The following is a 15,507-nucleotide window of genomic DNA, read 5'->3' on the forward strand; positions in this document are numbered from 1 at the left end:
TGCTCCTTCAACCAAAGATCATGACCATACACTTCCGTGCATGGTATTTCATCTGCCACTTCTTTACCCATTCTCCCAATCTAAGTCCATCTACAGACTCCCTGCTTCCTCAACCCTACCTGCTCCTCCAAGTATATTTGTAAAATATTGAGTGAAATATTTGCAGAATTTCAATCTAGTTGGTTAAAACCACTTCCAATCTTTTTTCTTACATGAAAAAAAACTTTTTTTTCATCTTACCCTTGCACAGTGATTATAGATAAGAAAATTTAGTCAATTGAAATTAAATTGCCAAGTATTCCAGCTAACTACTATTAGTATACAGTGATACCATGGGACTAATCGCAAGTATTAAACACAAAGTCCAAATTCAAACTACAGTCCCCATTTTCCCATCCGAAAAAAAACCTTTAGGCATTCTGTAATACAATTTGATCTGTATTGATGACACTTCCACAAATAAAATGTTTGGACATGTCATTATAATCCTGAAATAAAGAAATCATGCTGGAAATACTGTGGGGGGGTGAGGCATGATCTTTCTAAAAGTAAGTGACTGACTATTCTAACCCTTAGTGGAAATTAGAAACAAGAATGAAATCATTGGAATGCTTTGCAGGCATGTTAATAATTCAAGTCAGAACAAAGTTTTAGTAAAATAATAGAGCAGTACAATACGGAAATAGGCCCAATGGCCCATCTAATCCATGCCAAACTATTATTCTACCTAGAAACATACACAAAATGCTGAAGAAACTCAGCAAGCCAGGCAGCACATATGGAAAAGTGTACAGTACAGTTGACATTTTGGGCCAAATCTCTTCAGCAGGACTCAGCCTGAAACATCAACTGTACTCTTTTCCATAGATGCTGCCTGGCCTGCTGGATTCCTCCAGCATTTTGTGTGAGTTATTTGGATTTTCAGCATCAGCAGATTTTCTCTTGTTTATCATTCTGCCTAGTCCTGGTAGTAGAACAGTTCAGGCTTCAATATATTAGACTATAATATTGAAGTTTGGACTGGTAACCTGAGGCATTCTCATGGTATTAATTGATAATTTTAGCTTATTTAATTTAATAAATCTGGAACTTAAGAGATAGCATCTGTAATGGTAGCTATGAAACTTCCAAGCAGGCATATAAGCTATCTCGTTGATGGAACACCCTTCAGCTAATGAAGCCTGCCAATTCTACTGATCTGCTGAGACTTCAAGCCAAACAGTAACTGGCTTAGCAAAGTGACTCACTTTAAAGATCAACTATGAATAGACAGTTAATGTCAACTTTATCAGTGATGTCCATATCCCATGATCAAATGAAGGACCACAGACATTTTATTCTCCACAGATACTGCCTGTCCAGCTGAGTACCTCCAAAATCTTTTATTTTTTTTTAAAACAGTAGTTTTTGTTTTAAAAACATTAACTACAATTTTAAACTCACAATTGAAAACTAAGTTGAGATTGTGGAACAACCGAATTCCAAAAATAAAATCCTAATATATTAGTGGGCCTGTAGTTTAGTAGTACAAATTGATACTAGCCCAAAACCATAAGTGAACCACAAGTCAGCAGGATTATGTTACAAGATAAAGACAATTTTAAAACCTTACTATTGCTTTTTCATGTCCCATGGCCACCTATGAAAAGTTGTTCAAGCAGTTTCTTGTAAAGTAACGCATTTTTTTTAAAGTCAAACTTGCATGGAATCCAGACAGTAAAAGGGTCATACAGTGCGATAGAAAAATACATAGTATGTTCAGTAGAAAGAAATAACTAAACTTCCACTTGTTCAATTACTACAGCACATTTGTCCAAACACCATTATTTAAAACTAGTTTTACTCATGCATTTTCAACAGCTATACAAGCTCTGGGTTCACAGTGAAAAAAAAACACTTTTTTAAAAATTTAAGCACAATACATTCTTCTCACTTTCATTTAACGGTTATAAATTAAACTATTTTCTTAAAATGTAAATTTATTTGGACCAGCTTCCTTCATTGTCCTTCATTACCTCATGCTTTCTAGTTGTGAAGACTTGAGCATCTAAATGCATGTAACTCTGATTTGTTCAATTCTGTCATATCTGATGCATGGTCCCATGAAATGTTCATGTCAAATCATTTACAACAAAAACAAAAAATATGTACACTAAATGATTATTTTAATTGCAAGAGTTAGGTGCATCACAGAACATTAAAAGCCATTGTCCTTTGCAGGTTCCTCTTCTTCATCAACCTGTGCTAATCCCAACAGTTGAAGAACTGAGATTAACAAAACCCAATTTCTTCAGCTGAACACACTGATAAATGGGACAATGATTTAAACTGAGATCATTACAGCTTGATTAATGAAAGTATAACAAAACCATTTTCAGTTATCTAATTCAACAGAACCCAACATTTAAATCTATTGAGCTATTTTCACACGGACTCAAAACCTACTCCCTAGCAGTGGGAGATGGGGGAAGTATGGCATCACTGACAGCAATCCATGAATCTGAGAATTAAATTGTGAGTATGCAGTTAAATCAATTGTAATGATGCACAGCAATAATACTTGGAAAATACAACTATTCAGCTCCAAAATACAGTTTGCACTCCAAGAACATATCTCCAATTCAACTAGCTAAAGAGCATATTGTATAAATGCTAATTGATACCTTCTTAGCAAGGTCCAAAGCTCTCCCCATTAGTAAAAGTAACCTTCTTTAAAATGAAGAAAAATCACTTCGGTCTACAAGCTCCAACTTCTTTCAAGGGCCAGAGGTGGCTAACTGTGGCTTTATTAAATTTTCTTAACTGCCCCTACAATAGCATGATTCTTTTACAAATTTTCTTCACCTTTCTACTCATTCACATCCACTGCTCAACCTCCCGTCTAGCCTGCAATGTAAAACTCCTTCAATTTTTCACACAGTGTTGGCCTGCATAAGACAACAAGATTAATATATTAAAGATATTGATACTAAATTAAAGTGTCAGAAGTCACAATTTTACAGGATTCACATTTAGTAAGTTAATTTTAATATTGCCAACTTAGAAATTCTAAACGTGCAGGTTGAGGTTGGGATTATACAGACCCTGAACTAGAATTCAGCATGTTTACAGGCATAGGATTTTTTTTCTCAAGTTGCCTTAAGTTCAGAATACTTTAATTTGTTACCATAATAAAAGTATTTTGCAATATAGCTTCAATCTTCCAGAGAAAAAAAAAATCTTCAAATTTAAGTAGACTATTTGCAATCTTCAAATCTCTGTTCTGGACCAAGGGAGCCACTTAAACTCACTGGACTATATGGTGAAAGGGGATTAACCTGACCCCCAAGCAACTGAGATTGAAAGCACTGGTATCCACAGTGAAGCTGTACATTCACAGCTGCCCATCCATGCAAACATGCTTATTCACGGGGGAGGCAATTGGATTGTTCGAAAGGAAGATTCATTAACCTAGACAATACAAGGAAAGATGGCTTTAGGATAATTTATCGTAATGCCAAGGACACGTTCTTCCTTGTCCATCAAGATCTCACTCTCTGCTGTGCCCGATGATCGTCATGAGGAACAAAAAGATATTGATGATGTCGGTATAGAGGTTGAGTGCTGCAAATACATATTCCTCTGGACTGATAACCAGCTTTTTATTCCCCAAGATCATCTGTGTATCAATGGCCAAAAACTGTAAAAGAATTAGAATAGACAGTTAGCATAAACAAGTTCTTCATAGAATCTATACCAAACGTGATGGCTATCTACACTAATCCAATTTGCCTGCATGAGGCCACGTTTCCTACCAAAGTACCTGGCTAAACACCCTTTTAACATTGTTTCTGCCTCTGCCTTGTCCTCTGTAAACTCATTCCAGATAATCACCACTAGGTAAAAAACTTATCCCTTAAATCCCCTTGAAATTTCTCCATATGAAAAGCATTTGATGGCTGGAGTTTAGGAGAAAGGGGGGGAAATCTCATCAAAACTTGCTGAATAATTAATGCCCTAGACAGAGTGCATGTTGAGAGAATGTTTCCAATAGGAGAGTCAAGGACCTGAGGGCACAGCCACAGAATAGAAGGATGTCCCTTTAGAATAGAGATGAGGAGGAATTTCTTTAGTCAGGGGTTGGTTAAGTCTGTGAAATTCATTGCCACAAATGGCTATGGATATATTGTGGTCATTGGGTATAGTTAAAGCGGAAATGAATAGTTCTTGATTAGTAACGGCGTTAAAGGTTACAGGGAGAAGGCAGGAGAATGGGGTCGAGATGGATAATCAATTAGCTACGATGGAATAGCCGAGCAGAGTGGGTGAGCTGAATGGCCTAATTCTGCTATGTCTTTACGGTCTAATGCAAAGTGTGTTTTGTATCATCATTTTAGATAACACCGACTCTCACGTCTAATTAAACATTAGACAACCTATCCTTAAAGCCTTAAACAGAGATGAAGTTGGTAACCTAGGCAAATGTGCACCTGGCTTGGGAAAAATGATAGCTTAGGCTGGGAGGAATCTGTTCCAGTGGCCCCCCTACCCAGAATTTGTTGCCACAGATCCATTCCATGGGCAGTCACAGCTCATTATAAAAAGAGTATAAGTGTCATCTTATAATTTGAGGGAAATGAGAGAGGAAAGAAAAGATGAGCCTTTTCCTTTCGTGAAGCATTTATACTTACCACTGTAAAGATCAGTGCACCAACAGATGCATACACTATCTGGAGAATCCGGTTTTGCATAAAAATGCAAAGAATTCCAAAGAAAAAAAGCACGACAACGGACACCAGCATCACACCCATACAGGAAGTAAAGTCATACTTCGTCTGTGAAGTAGGAAACAACCCCATTAGCAAGCCAGCAGTCCAAGTTCCAAAAATACTAACACTATCCTGTGTACATGGAAACATACAGTGAAACGCATCATTTGTGTTAACAACCAACACAGCCTAAGGATGTGCTCGGGTCAGTGCTCAAGTGTTGCTACACATTCCAGTGCCACCATAGCATGTCCACCATGCTCAGCAGAACACAATAAGCAACAAAGCAACTGCAAAACAAGCCCCATTTCACCCTCCCATCCACAAACATACTCAGTACTTTAACCCCAACTCAGACCTGCAGACACTGTACTTTGACCTCCCAGGTAACAATCATGTCCCAGTTTGACCACAAGTGTGACAGTGAGATACTTACAAAACTAAGTCAAGTTAAAGATAACTCAACCAGCTAACGGAACTATTCATTTACACATCATGTTATGGAATCCAGTTTTTCTTAGATCACTAACGGTCACAATGGGGCCAGATGCATGTATGTAACATGTCTGCAAAGCTTACCTGCATGGAGAAGATCACAACGGTAAAGCAAACAGCTGCAGTGATCCCGACGGCCATCACGACAGATTCCGTATTGTAGAAACTGGCAATCATTCCGACCATGTACGACATACTCAGAGTCAGGATGGACTGCAGACAGAAAAGCCACCGTGAATAAGCTGCGAAGACAATGCTTATACCACTGTGGATCAGGAAGATGCTTCTAAGTTCAACGTTGCACGTTTCTCTATGCTGGGGCAAGGGAGGCAACACGAGTGATGGGCTGAATAAACTGGTTTTGTGCTGTAGCTTTCCAGTAATTTCATTCTAAACTGCAAGCAACTGTAAATTCTCTGGCATTATCATATCAGACAATCATCTTGTAACCAGCATATAAGTGCAATCACAAAGAAGGCACGACACTTACTTACTTAGAGGTTTACACAGGTTCAACATGTCACCTACAACTTTAGACATACTTCTATAGATGCATGTTAGAGAGTGTCCTAACTAGTTGCATCCCAGCCTGGTATGGAAACACCAGTGCCCAACAACAGAAAAAGCATTCCACAGCTCCCAAAAGTTTCTTTTAGAAAGAGGTGGATGCAGCCCAGTCCATCACAGGTAAAGCCCTTTCCACCACTGAGCACATTGACAAGGAGCTAGGCCTCACGAAAGCAACATCTATCATCGAGAACTCCCACCATCCAAGCAATGCTCACTTCTCACTGCTACCATTGGGCAGGAATTACAGAAGCCTTATGTCCTACACCACCAAGTTCAGTAACAGCTATTACCCTTCAACCAACAGGCATGGATAACTTCACTCACTTCAACACTGAACTGATTCCACAACCAACAGATTCACTTTCAAGGGCTCTACAATTCATGTTCTTTGTATTATTTATTTTTTGTTTGCACAATTTGTCTTCTTTTGCTACTGTTTGCAGTGAAAACTTGCACTAAAAAAAATTGGTCAGAAACCTGAAGAATGTTACCAAGATTTTGTGTTTAAAATGCAGCTAATGTGGGAGATGTGGAATGCTTTTTTGTTCTGTATCTCAGCTAATAGTTGTTGTGATTAAATTAAATACAGTTGATCATAGCCATTGCTTTAGGTCAACCTCAGCTCAATGATTCAGCAAAAGTACGGCAAACTAGTTCAAAATCGTAAAGCAGTTTCCAGTTATATCTTCATGTTAAGGAGTCTGAAGGAAATTGAATCATTAAAATTAAGGCCATCAGACCAGTTACCATTACTATTTAATTTAGACCACTATAAGACATAGGAGCAGAATTAGGCTAACTGGCCCCTCAAGTCTGCTCCGCTATTCCATCATGGGTGATCCATTTCCCTCTCAACCCCATTCTCCTGCCTTCTCCCCATAACCTTTGAAGCCCTATCAATCTCTGCTTTAAATATACTTGGCCTCCATGGTTGCCCGTGGCAATGAATTCCACAGATTTGCTACCCTCTGGCTAAAGAAATCCCTCCACATTTCTATTCTAAAGGGATATCCCTCTATTCTGAGGTTATGCCCTCTAGTCCTAGACTCCCCCACTATAGGGAACATTCTTTTCACATCCACTCTACCTATGTCATTCAGTATTTGATAGATTTCAATGAGATCACCCCTGATTCTTCTAAACTCCAGCAAGACCCAGAGCCTTCACACCCTCCTTGTATGTTAACCCTTTCATTTCTGGAATCATTCTCAAAGTTTAAAGTAAATTTATTATCAAGTTCATACATATAACCACATACAACCCTGAGGTTATTTTTCTGTGGGCATACATAGCAAATATAATATACATAGACAAACAAGTGAAAATCTGCAGATGCTGGAAATCCAGTTGATTGTTGAAAGAGACAAAGGGCTGGAGAAGGGGGAATCTGACAGGCGAAGCCAGAAGGCCATGATAGAAAGGGAAGAGGAGGAGCACCAGTGGGACATGATGGGCATGTAAGGACATGAGGTGATAGAGGGAATGGGAATGGTGGGCAGGGGGGTGGCTACCCAGATGGAATACAAGGTGTTGCTCCTCCAACTTGAGTATGGCCTCATCACAGCAGTACAGTAGGCCATGGACTAACATGTTGGAATGGGAATGGGAAGTAGAATTAAAATGGGTGGCCACTGGGAGATCCTGCTTTTCTGATGGATGGAGCGTAGGTCTCCCAATCTACACCAGGTATCACTGATATACAGGAGGCCACACCAGGAGCACTGGATACAGTAGTTGACCCCAAAAGACTCACAGGTGAAGTCTCGCCTCACTTGGAAGGACTGTTTGGGGCGCTAAGTGATAGTGGGGGAAGAGGTGTAAGGGCAGGTCTAGCCCTTGTTCCGCTTGCAAGGATAGGTGCCAGGAAAGAGATCTGTAAGGAGCAATCCCTGTGCAAAGCAGAAAGTGGGTTTGGAGGGAAAGATGTGGTTAGTGGGGGGAGGGATCCCATTGGAGACGGCAGAAGTTACTGAGAATTTTGAGCTGGACACAGTTGGAGCTGGACACGAAGCACAAAATGTAAGAGATGCAGGTGAGGGGAGCATTGATGGTGGCGGAAAGGAAGTCCCTTCCTTTGAAAGTGGACATCCCCTTAGTTCTGAAAAATTCTAGTGAAGCTTCTCTGGACCCTCTCAAATGCCAACATGCCTCTTCTTAGATAAGAGGCCCAAAACTGCTTGTAATACTCCAAGTGAAGTTTGACCAATGCCTAGTAAAGCATTACATCCAGCTTTTACATTCTAATCCTCTCAAAGTGAATGCTAATGGTCTTTTTGCCTCCCTGACCAATGACTCAACCTACAAACAGGAAACTTACTGCTAGTAATTTACATCTACACAGACCACACACAAATATTAATGTTGCTATTTGAATCACCAGAAAATACATGCACCTATTGTTAAATATATGGATAGAGAGCCATATTGTTTCAACAAATTTCAGAATGAATCAGAAAACAAACAGAAGTTAGCTGATAATATTAATAACTTTATTTGTAGAGCACTTTTCATACAGGTGATGTATTTCAAAGTGCTTTACAATAGGATGAAGTGCAAACCTGAAAATAAAAGACAAAAAGATGTTAGTTTAAAGCAAGGTTAAATAAATAGGTTTTGAGCTGGTGTTTAAAAGTGCCAACTGAGTCTGCGTCCCTTATAGTTTTAGGGTTTGAATTCCACAGTTTAGGAATATAGTTCAAAAAAGCTGTCCTGCCAATTATCCTTTGAGGGAGATTGTTTAAAGTTAAGAGACCAACAGAAGACCCAAGAGTTCAAGCAATATTATAAAACTAAAATGATTCTGTGATGTACTCCGGTCCCAGAGCATTAAGTGCTAGTTAAAGAGGAGTTAATTATGCAGTGAGGAAAAAATCTTTAATCAAGGGATAACCTTTTTGTACCCTCTCAAGCTAGCTGCCAGCAGAAAACCTGACAGGTGTTTTCAAAATGTAAAGTGCCCTCTTTGGTCAAAGGGCAAATCATATCTTAATTCAATTCCAAATTTATCTTCCTCCTCCCCCCCCCCCCCCCCCCCAATCTCCTGTTCTCCTATCAAGCTCCTCTACTTTGGAATAAACTCTGGTAAGGCAAACTGCCATTAATGTCATAGTTACCTACCAAAGCAATAAGATTCCAGGGGTGTTTCCTTCTGAACTCTCCACAACAACTGAGAGCAATAAGTGAGACGAAGAATACTCCATATGACACATAGTAAAGCCAGGGGGTGCGCCTCACAAATTCCTTTGCATCAGTCACGAACGTACAGATGCACACAAAGGCAAATGTCACCAGCAGCTGTACAGTCAATACCAAGTAGACCTGAAAGGAAGGACAATAATCATTCTTGTGAATATCAAGAGTTATAAAATCCAGTGCTTCCAACAGATAATTATTAGGCTTGTGCATCCCCCAGCTCTGTTGCTTCCATGTTCTTGTCAAACTACAGTGGGGATATGGTAACAACTGAGACAGCACAGGAAAGATTGACCAGGATGGTGCCTGGAAAGAAAGGCTTTACTTGGAGATTGGATAGGCTTTGTATATTCACACTGGAATGTAGAAGGCTGAGGTGTGACCTTGTAGAGGCTCACAATATTTTGAGGGGAATGGATATGACAGATGATCAGAAGGCTTTTTCTGAGCAGGGGACAATTATGAGATGGCACAGGTTTAAGATGGGAGGGGAGAGATTTATTTAAAAGAGATCTGAGGAGGTGCTTTTGTCCCAAAGACCGAAAGTAGACAGGTTGTTAGATAAAAAAATTTAAAAGGAAATTGGCCAAACTCAGGCAAAAGGGACTAACTCACTATGACACTCTGGTTGCTTTAGATGATTTGTACAAAGAGCCCACTTCCATGCCTATATGATTCTCTGAATGTCAACAGATACAGATTCCTTAAGGATGGTATAGCAGGGGTGGTGGGAGTGTAGTGGAGATAAGCTCCCACTACCTAGTAAATACTCCCAATGGTGTTCATCTCAAATAGCCTGTGACAACCAAGAGCCTTCACATGTGGCTTAGCCACTAAGCTCGCTGCAACCATTTCCACTGACAGGATAAGGGCAAAGGTAGGTTACTGGGCACCTTAAAATCAGACACTTCAGACAGATGAGGCTTGTCAGCCATGGATGGCAGCTCATCTAGGAGAACGAAAACTCTGATCTCAGCCTCCACTGTCTTGCAGCTATATCCACTTGTGGGGAAGGCTTTGAGAGTAAACCCTGAGGAAAAATCCAGAGATTGAAAACCTAGGCAGTCCTATGTTGAGTTATATGCTGACTGGCAACTCTTGCGATGCTGATGGTGCTAAATGTATCATTCTCTGTAGTTTCTTTGGATTCATCGGCTGAATGGAGAGGGGGGAGCCTGTTACATAGGCAACAGTTTGCTTTCCTTATCATACTGCCCCAGCTTGCAAGTTAACTTGCATCGACAGCTAGGATGCAACATCCATAGTCAATCCCACTGAATAAAGGGCCTACCCACTATCAGATTCTTGTTATTCTTGTTCATTGACAAGTTCCATTACTTTTCTGATGACAGAGAAGAGTGATCGAGCAGAGGTGACTGGAATATCAGGATGCAACTGGTTAATTTTCCCACATGGCCTCAAAGTTAACAGTGGTACTGGAAACACTGGCTCTATGTTGCCGTTACCTCTAAAGGCAGTCCTTTAGTAATACATCACGTGGATGGTGTAGAAGATTGTCGTAAGTTACAACAGGATATTTTAAAGAATGCAGAGCTGGGCTGAGAATTGGAAGGATCTGGAGAAGTGTGAGGTGATTTACTTTGGAAGGTCGAATTTGAAGAGTTAATGGTAGGATTCTTCGCAGCCTGGAATAGCAGATGGATCCTGGGGTCCATGTCCATAGATCCCTCAGAGTTGTCACGCAAATTGATAGGGTGATTAAGAAGGCCTTCGTTAGTTCAGGGATTGGGTTCAAGACCAGTGAAGTTGCAGCTAAACAACTGCGCCACCCTTTACCAAAGATTGGACCTAGACTTAATATTTCTGAAAGATGGGCAAGAAGGGAAAGTGTCGTAGCATTACTGGCTAGAAAGATTAATAAAACAGCACCAAAGGATACCAGCCTGGATGACAGGAAATTTGTATGAATGAAGCTAAGAAAAGGCTGAAAACACTAATGAGAATTGAAAACTGAATCGCAAACAGCACTGGTACTGCCAAGAAGACCTTTTAACAGGAAATTAGAAGCGCTGCTTTAAGGGTTCAATGAGCAACATAGTGGCACTGTGGTTAGTACAATAGCTTTACAGCGGCAAGATCATGGTTCAATTCTTGCACTGTCTGTGAGGAGTTTGTACATTCCCCTGTGACCCCGCTCCAGGAGCTCCAGCTTCCTCCCACATTCCAATGACCTACAGGTTAGGGTTAGTGAGTTGTGGGCACTGTCCCCTCTAAGCTCCAGGGATGCATGACTGCACAATAACTGAGATGCTCCCAGACACACAGACCCTGTTGCCACGCAGCTGGAATAAAAACAGATGAGCAAAAGTTTAAAAACTGTGAAAGATTTTCTCTGTTCTACTGTATTTCATTATACCGCTCAATTAATAAATCAAAAGTATGATTTTTCAATTTTCATTCTAAATGTTCATAGTAACATATTACACAAAAAAAAACATTTAAAATGCTGCACAGTTTCCAGACCTTGTAAACATTTCCTGTGTTGGTCCTTGCAACTGAAAAAAAATTAGAGGCACCGTTGGTTATGGGTGTGCTATGTTGGCACCAGAAACATGGTGACACCTCAAGGCTGCTCAACACAACCTTCACTGATTTGATTTGATGAAAAACGATGCATTTCACTGCATGATTTAACATACCAGTGACAAATAAAGCTAATCTTTATCGTCATGGGTGACTTTAATCTGCATGCAGGCTGAGTTTACCACATTAGGAGCAATAGTGTGTGTGAAGCAGGAATTCCTGGAGAATCTGTGGGAAGGATTTTTGGATAATACATCAAATACCTAACTAAAAGCAAACCAACGAAACTGAATATTGTATGATGAGAAGGGATTAATTAGCAATCTGATTGCGCAAGTTCCCTTGGGGAGGAAAGGCCATAATAAGATACAGTTCTTAATTAAGATGGAGAACACCCTGGTTGGTTCTGAGACAAATCAGATTTCAATAAGGTCTCAGAGCAGCTGAAGAGCCAGCTGTCACAGTATGAGATGAACAGATTGGAAAATCTTACTGAGTGTGACAGTGAACAGCAAACATTTAACAAACACATGGATAAACTATAATTACTTGCTCCTGTCAGACAAAAGCAAGGTGATTCAACCATGACAGAAAGAAAATTAAGGGAGTCAAATTAAAAGTAAAATTTTATTACTAAAGTACCTATATGTTACCATATATTACATTGAGATTCAATTTCTTGCATGCATTTGCAGGAAAACAAAGAAATACAATAGCATTTACAAAAAAAATCCTAAACAAGGCTGGTAAACAACCAATATGCAAAAGATGACAAATAATGCAAATACAAATAAAATAATAATGAGAACACAAGTTTTAAAGAGTCTTTCAAAGTGAGTGTGTAGTGTATGGAATTAGTTCAGTGTTGAGGCAAGTGAAGTTATCCAGACCAGTTCAGGAGCCAGATAGTTGTGACTGAACCTGATGATGTGGAACCCAAGGCTCCTGCACTTCCTGCCTAAAGATGGTAGTGAGAAGGGAGCATGTCCTGGATGGTAGAAACCCCAATGATGGATGCTAATTTCCTGTGACAGCACACCTTGTGAATGTGCTCAATGGTGGGGATGGCTTTGCCTATGATGGACTAACATTAAATCCAAGGAGGAGGCACATAGTTTGAGAAAGCAGCAAACTCAAAGGAAGGAAGCAGTTTAGAGCTCAGCAAAGGAAGACCGGGGTAGGGGTGGAGGAAAATAGCACAAGGTAACGGGGACTGTAAACGTTTCTATAGACCCCATGCCATTGGGATGGCATAGTAGTATAGTGGTCAGTATATTGCTATTATAGCACCAGTGATCAGGGTTCAATTCTGCTGCTACTCCTAAGAAGTGTATACGTTCTCCCTGTGACCACGTGGGTTTCCTCTGGGTGCTCTGGTTTCCTTCTGCATTCCAAACACATTCAAATTAGTAGGTTAATTAGTCACACGATTATAACTGGGCAGTACAGGTTCAATGGGCCCAAAGTGGCTGTTGCAGTGCTGTATCTTTAAATTTAAAAAAAGAGAGGAGTTAAAGATTAGTTAAGACTATTGAAGGCCCTAGTAAAGTGGAATTTATAAATGTCAACAAAGAAATGGAAGGCAAATTGAGCAAATTCTTCAGTTTTGCCTAGATCTGGTGAGAGGGAGGAATCAGAGAAATGGCAAAAAATGGAGGGATTGAAAGCCAGTAAAGCCTCTGGGTACACTGTTTGCAACTCAAAGTGATCTTAGAAATACTTGACACATTGGTGGCCATTTTCCAACATTCTTTGGACTCCATGGATTGGGAGATTCGAATGCAACACCCATACTTAAAACAAAGAAGTGAGAGACAAAACAATTATATACTGGTTGGCCTGACAAAGATAGTGGGGAAATGCTAAAATCTATTATTAAAACTGCATTAGCACAGCTCAAGGTCAATATGGTGAGTCTCACGTCTGTGGTAGAACAGTTACAAGAGAAGATTCTGTGGGATAGGACTTACAAGCAATTGGAAAACCATGGCCTAATTACAGAGAGCCAGCATGGCTTTGTGCACGACAAATTGTGTCTTACTAACTTGAGTGAATTTTTAAAAGATCATTAAGGCAGAGTTGTGGATGTTGCCCACATGGATTTTAGTAAGGCATTTGACAGTCCCTCATGGGAAGCTCACACAGAAGATTAAGATGCATGGAATCCATGGTAAATTGGCAGTTTGACTCAGAATTGCCTTACCCATAGAGAATGGGGGATAGTGATCAACAGGACTTATTCAGTTGGAAATGTGTCTCGTGATGTTCCACAGATATCTGCACTGGGATCTTTGTGATATTGCACAAACAACATCATTAATTACCTAGATGGAAATATAGCTGGGTGGGTTAGTAGGTTTGCAGACAATACAAAGAGTGGTGGTGTCATGGATAGCATCGAAGACTGGCAAAGGATATAGCAACATATAAGTCAGTTGCAGATATAGGCAGAGTTTAACCCCACCAAATATGAAACGTTGCACTTTGGAAGATCAATAGTACACTACTGATGACAAGACCCTAAACATGGATCCAGGATCTAAACATGATGGATCTAGAAGGTCAAGTCCACAGCTCCCTGAAAGTGGCTGGACAGGTTAATAGAGTGATTAGAGAGCATGTCTTTTGAGGATAAATTGCATGAGCTAGGGCATTTTTCTTTTGAGCAAAGGAGTTTGAGAGGTGATTTGATAGAGGCATATGAAATAATAAGAAGCATAGACTGAATGGACAGTCACAAATACCTGGGGATACGAATGGACAATAAACTGGACTGGTCAAAGAACATTGAGGCTGTCTAAAATTGAATGCCAACATTGCATTTGCCTTCTTCACTACCGACTCAACCTGGAGGTTAACCTTTAGGGTATCCTGCACAAGGACTCCCAAGTCCCTTTGCACCTCTGCATTTTGACCTCTCTCCCCATCTAAATAATAGTCTGCCTTTTTATATACTTTTTACAGGTTGTGCAGCTCTGCCCAATGCATGATGTTTAGCATGCATGAGTGTGCTACAGCTTTATTCAGCTGGAGTCACAAAATCACAGAGACATTCAGCGTCCTCTCTGCTGGTCCCACTAACCTGCATTCAGCCTATAATCATACAAGCCCCTCCACTCCATGCATCTATCCAAAGGCACCTTAAATGTTGCAATTGTACCCACCTTGATTAGCACTTCCTCTGGCAGCTCATTCCAGGTACTCACTACCTTCTATGCAAAGAAATCACCTCTCAGTTCTCTTAAATCTCTCTTATCTAACCTTGTATCTGTGCCCTCTAGTTCAGGGCTCCTCAATCCTGGAGAAAAGACTACATCAACCCATCTCATCCACATCCCTCATTTTGATGTTACCCTCATTTATATCCCTTCCATTTCCCAGACTTTTGCCCTCACCCCTTTTCCCACTGTCCGAACATGGATAGAATTCCTCATGTCCTTACCTACCACCCTATCACCGAATACATTCTTTACCTCCGCACCCTCCCCCCCGCCCCACAACTCTCTGCAGGTATCTCTGCGATTCTCTTGTCCATTCGTCCCTCCTCAATAATCTTCCTCCCGGCATTTATCCCTGCAAGTGGCCTCTCCTCCATTCAAGGCCCCAAAAAGTTCTTTGAGATGAGGCAAAATTTCACCTGCAAAGCTGTTGGGGTCAGCTACTGTATCCAGTGCTACAGAGGCAGCCTCCTCTACACTGGTGAGGCCCAATGTAAACTGGGGGACTGCTTCATCAAGAACCCTTGTTTCATCCTCAACAAGCAGGATTTTCTGGTGGCCAACTAATTCAATTTCAATACCCATTCCAACACGTTGGTCAATGGATTCTTCTGATGCCACAATGAGGCCACTTTCAGGTTGGAGGAGCAACTCCGCATATTCCATCTGGGTAGCCTCCAACCTGATAGCACGAACATTAATTTTCTAACTTCTGGTAATTCCTTTCCCTCCAACTTCCT

The 15,507-nt window shown here is 40.5% G+C and overlaps 1 protein-coding gene across 6 annotated transcripts in view; it reads right to left on the reverse strand.

Moving 5' to 3' along the window:
* Positions 1-2,146: 2,146 nt before the first annotated feature.
* Positions 2,147-15,507, reverse strand: part of LOC132395292 (protein lifeguard 1-like) — a 62,904-nt gene continuing 49,543 nt past the window's right edge. For all 6 annotated transcript variants that reach the window (XM_059971662.1, XM_059971664.1, XM_059971663.1 and 3 more), the window contains 4 exons: positions 8,931-9,131; positions 5,328-5,456; positions 4,671-4,814; positions 2,147-3,679 (listed from right to left, as the gene is read on the reverse strand). In XM_059971662.1, coding sequence (XP_059827645.1) covers positions 3,530-3,679; positions 4,671-4,814; positions 5,328-5,456; positions 8,931-9,131 — 624 coding nt within the window. In that variant the 3' untranslated portion in view covers positions 2,147-3,529. The remainder of the gene's footprint in view (positions 3,680-4,670; positions 4,815-5,327; positions 5,457-8,930; positions 9,132-15,507) is intronic.

Source organism: Hypanus sabinus, chromosome 6 (assembly GCF_030144855.1).
Source record: "Hypanus sabinus isolate sHypSab1 chromosome 6, sHypSab1.hap1, whole genome shotgun sequence".
Taxonomy (NCBI): Eukaryota; Metazoa; Chordata; class Chondrichthyes; order Myliobatiformes; family Dasyatidae; genus Hypanus; species Hypanus sabinus.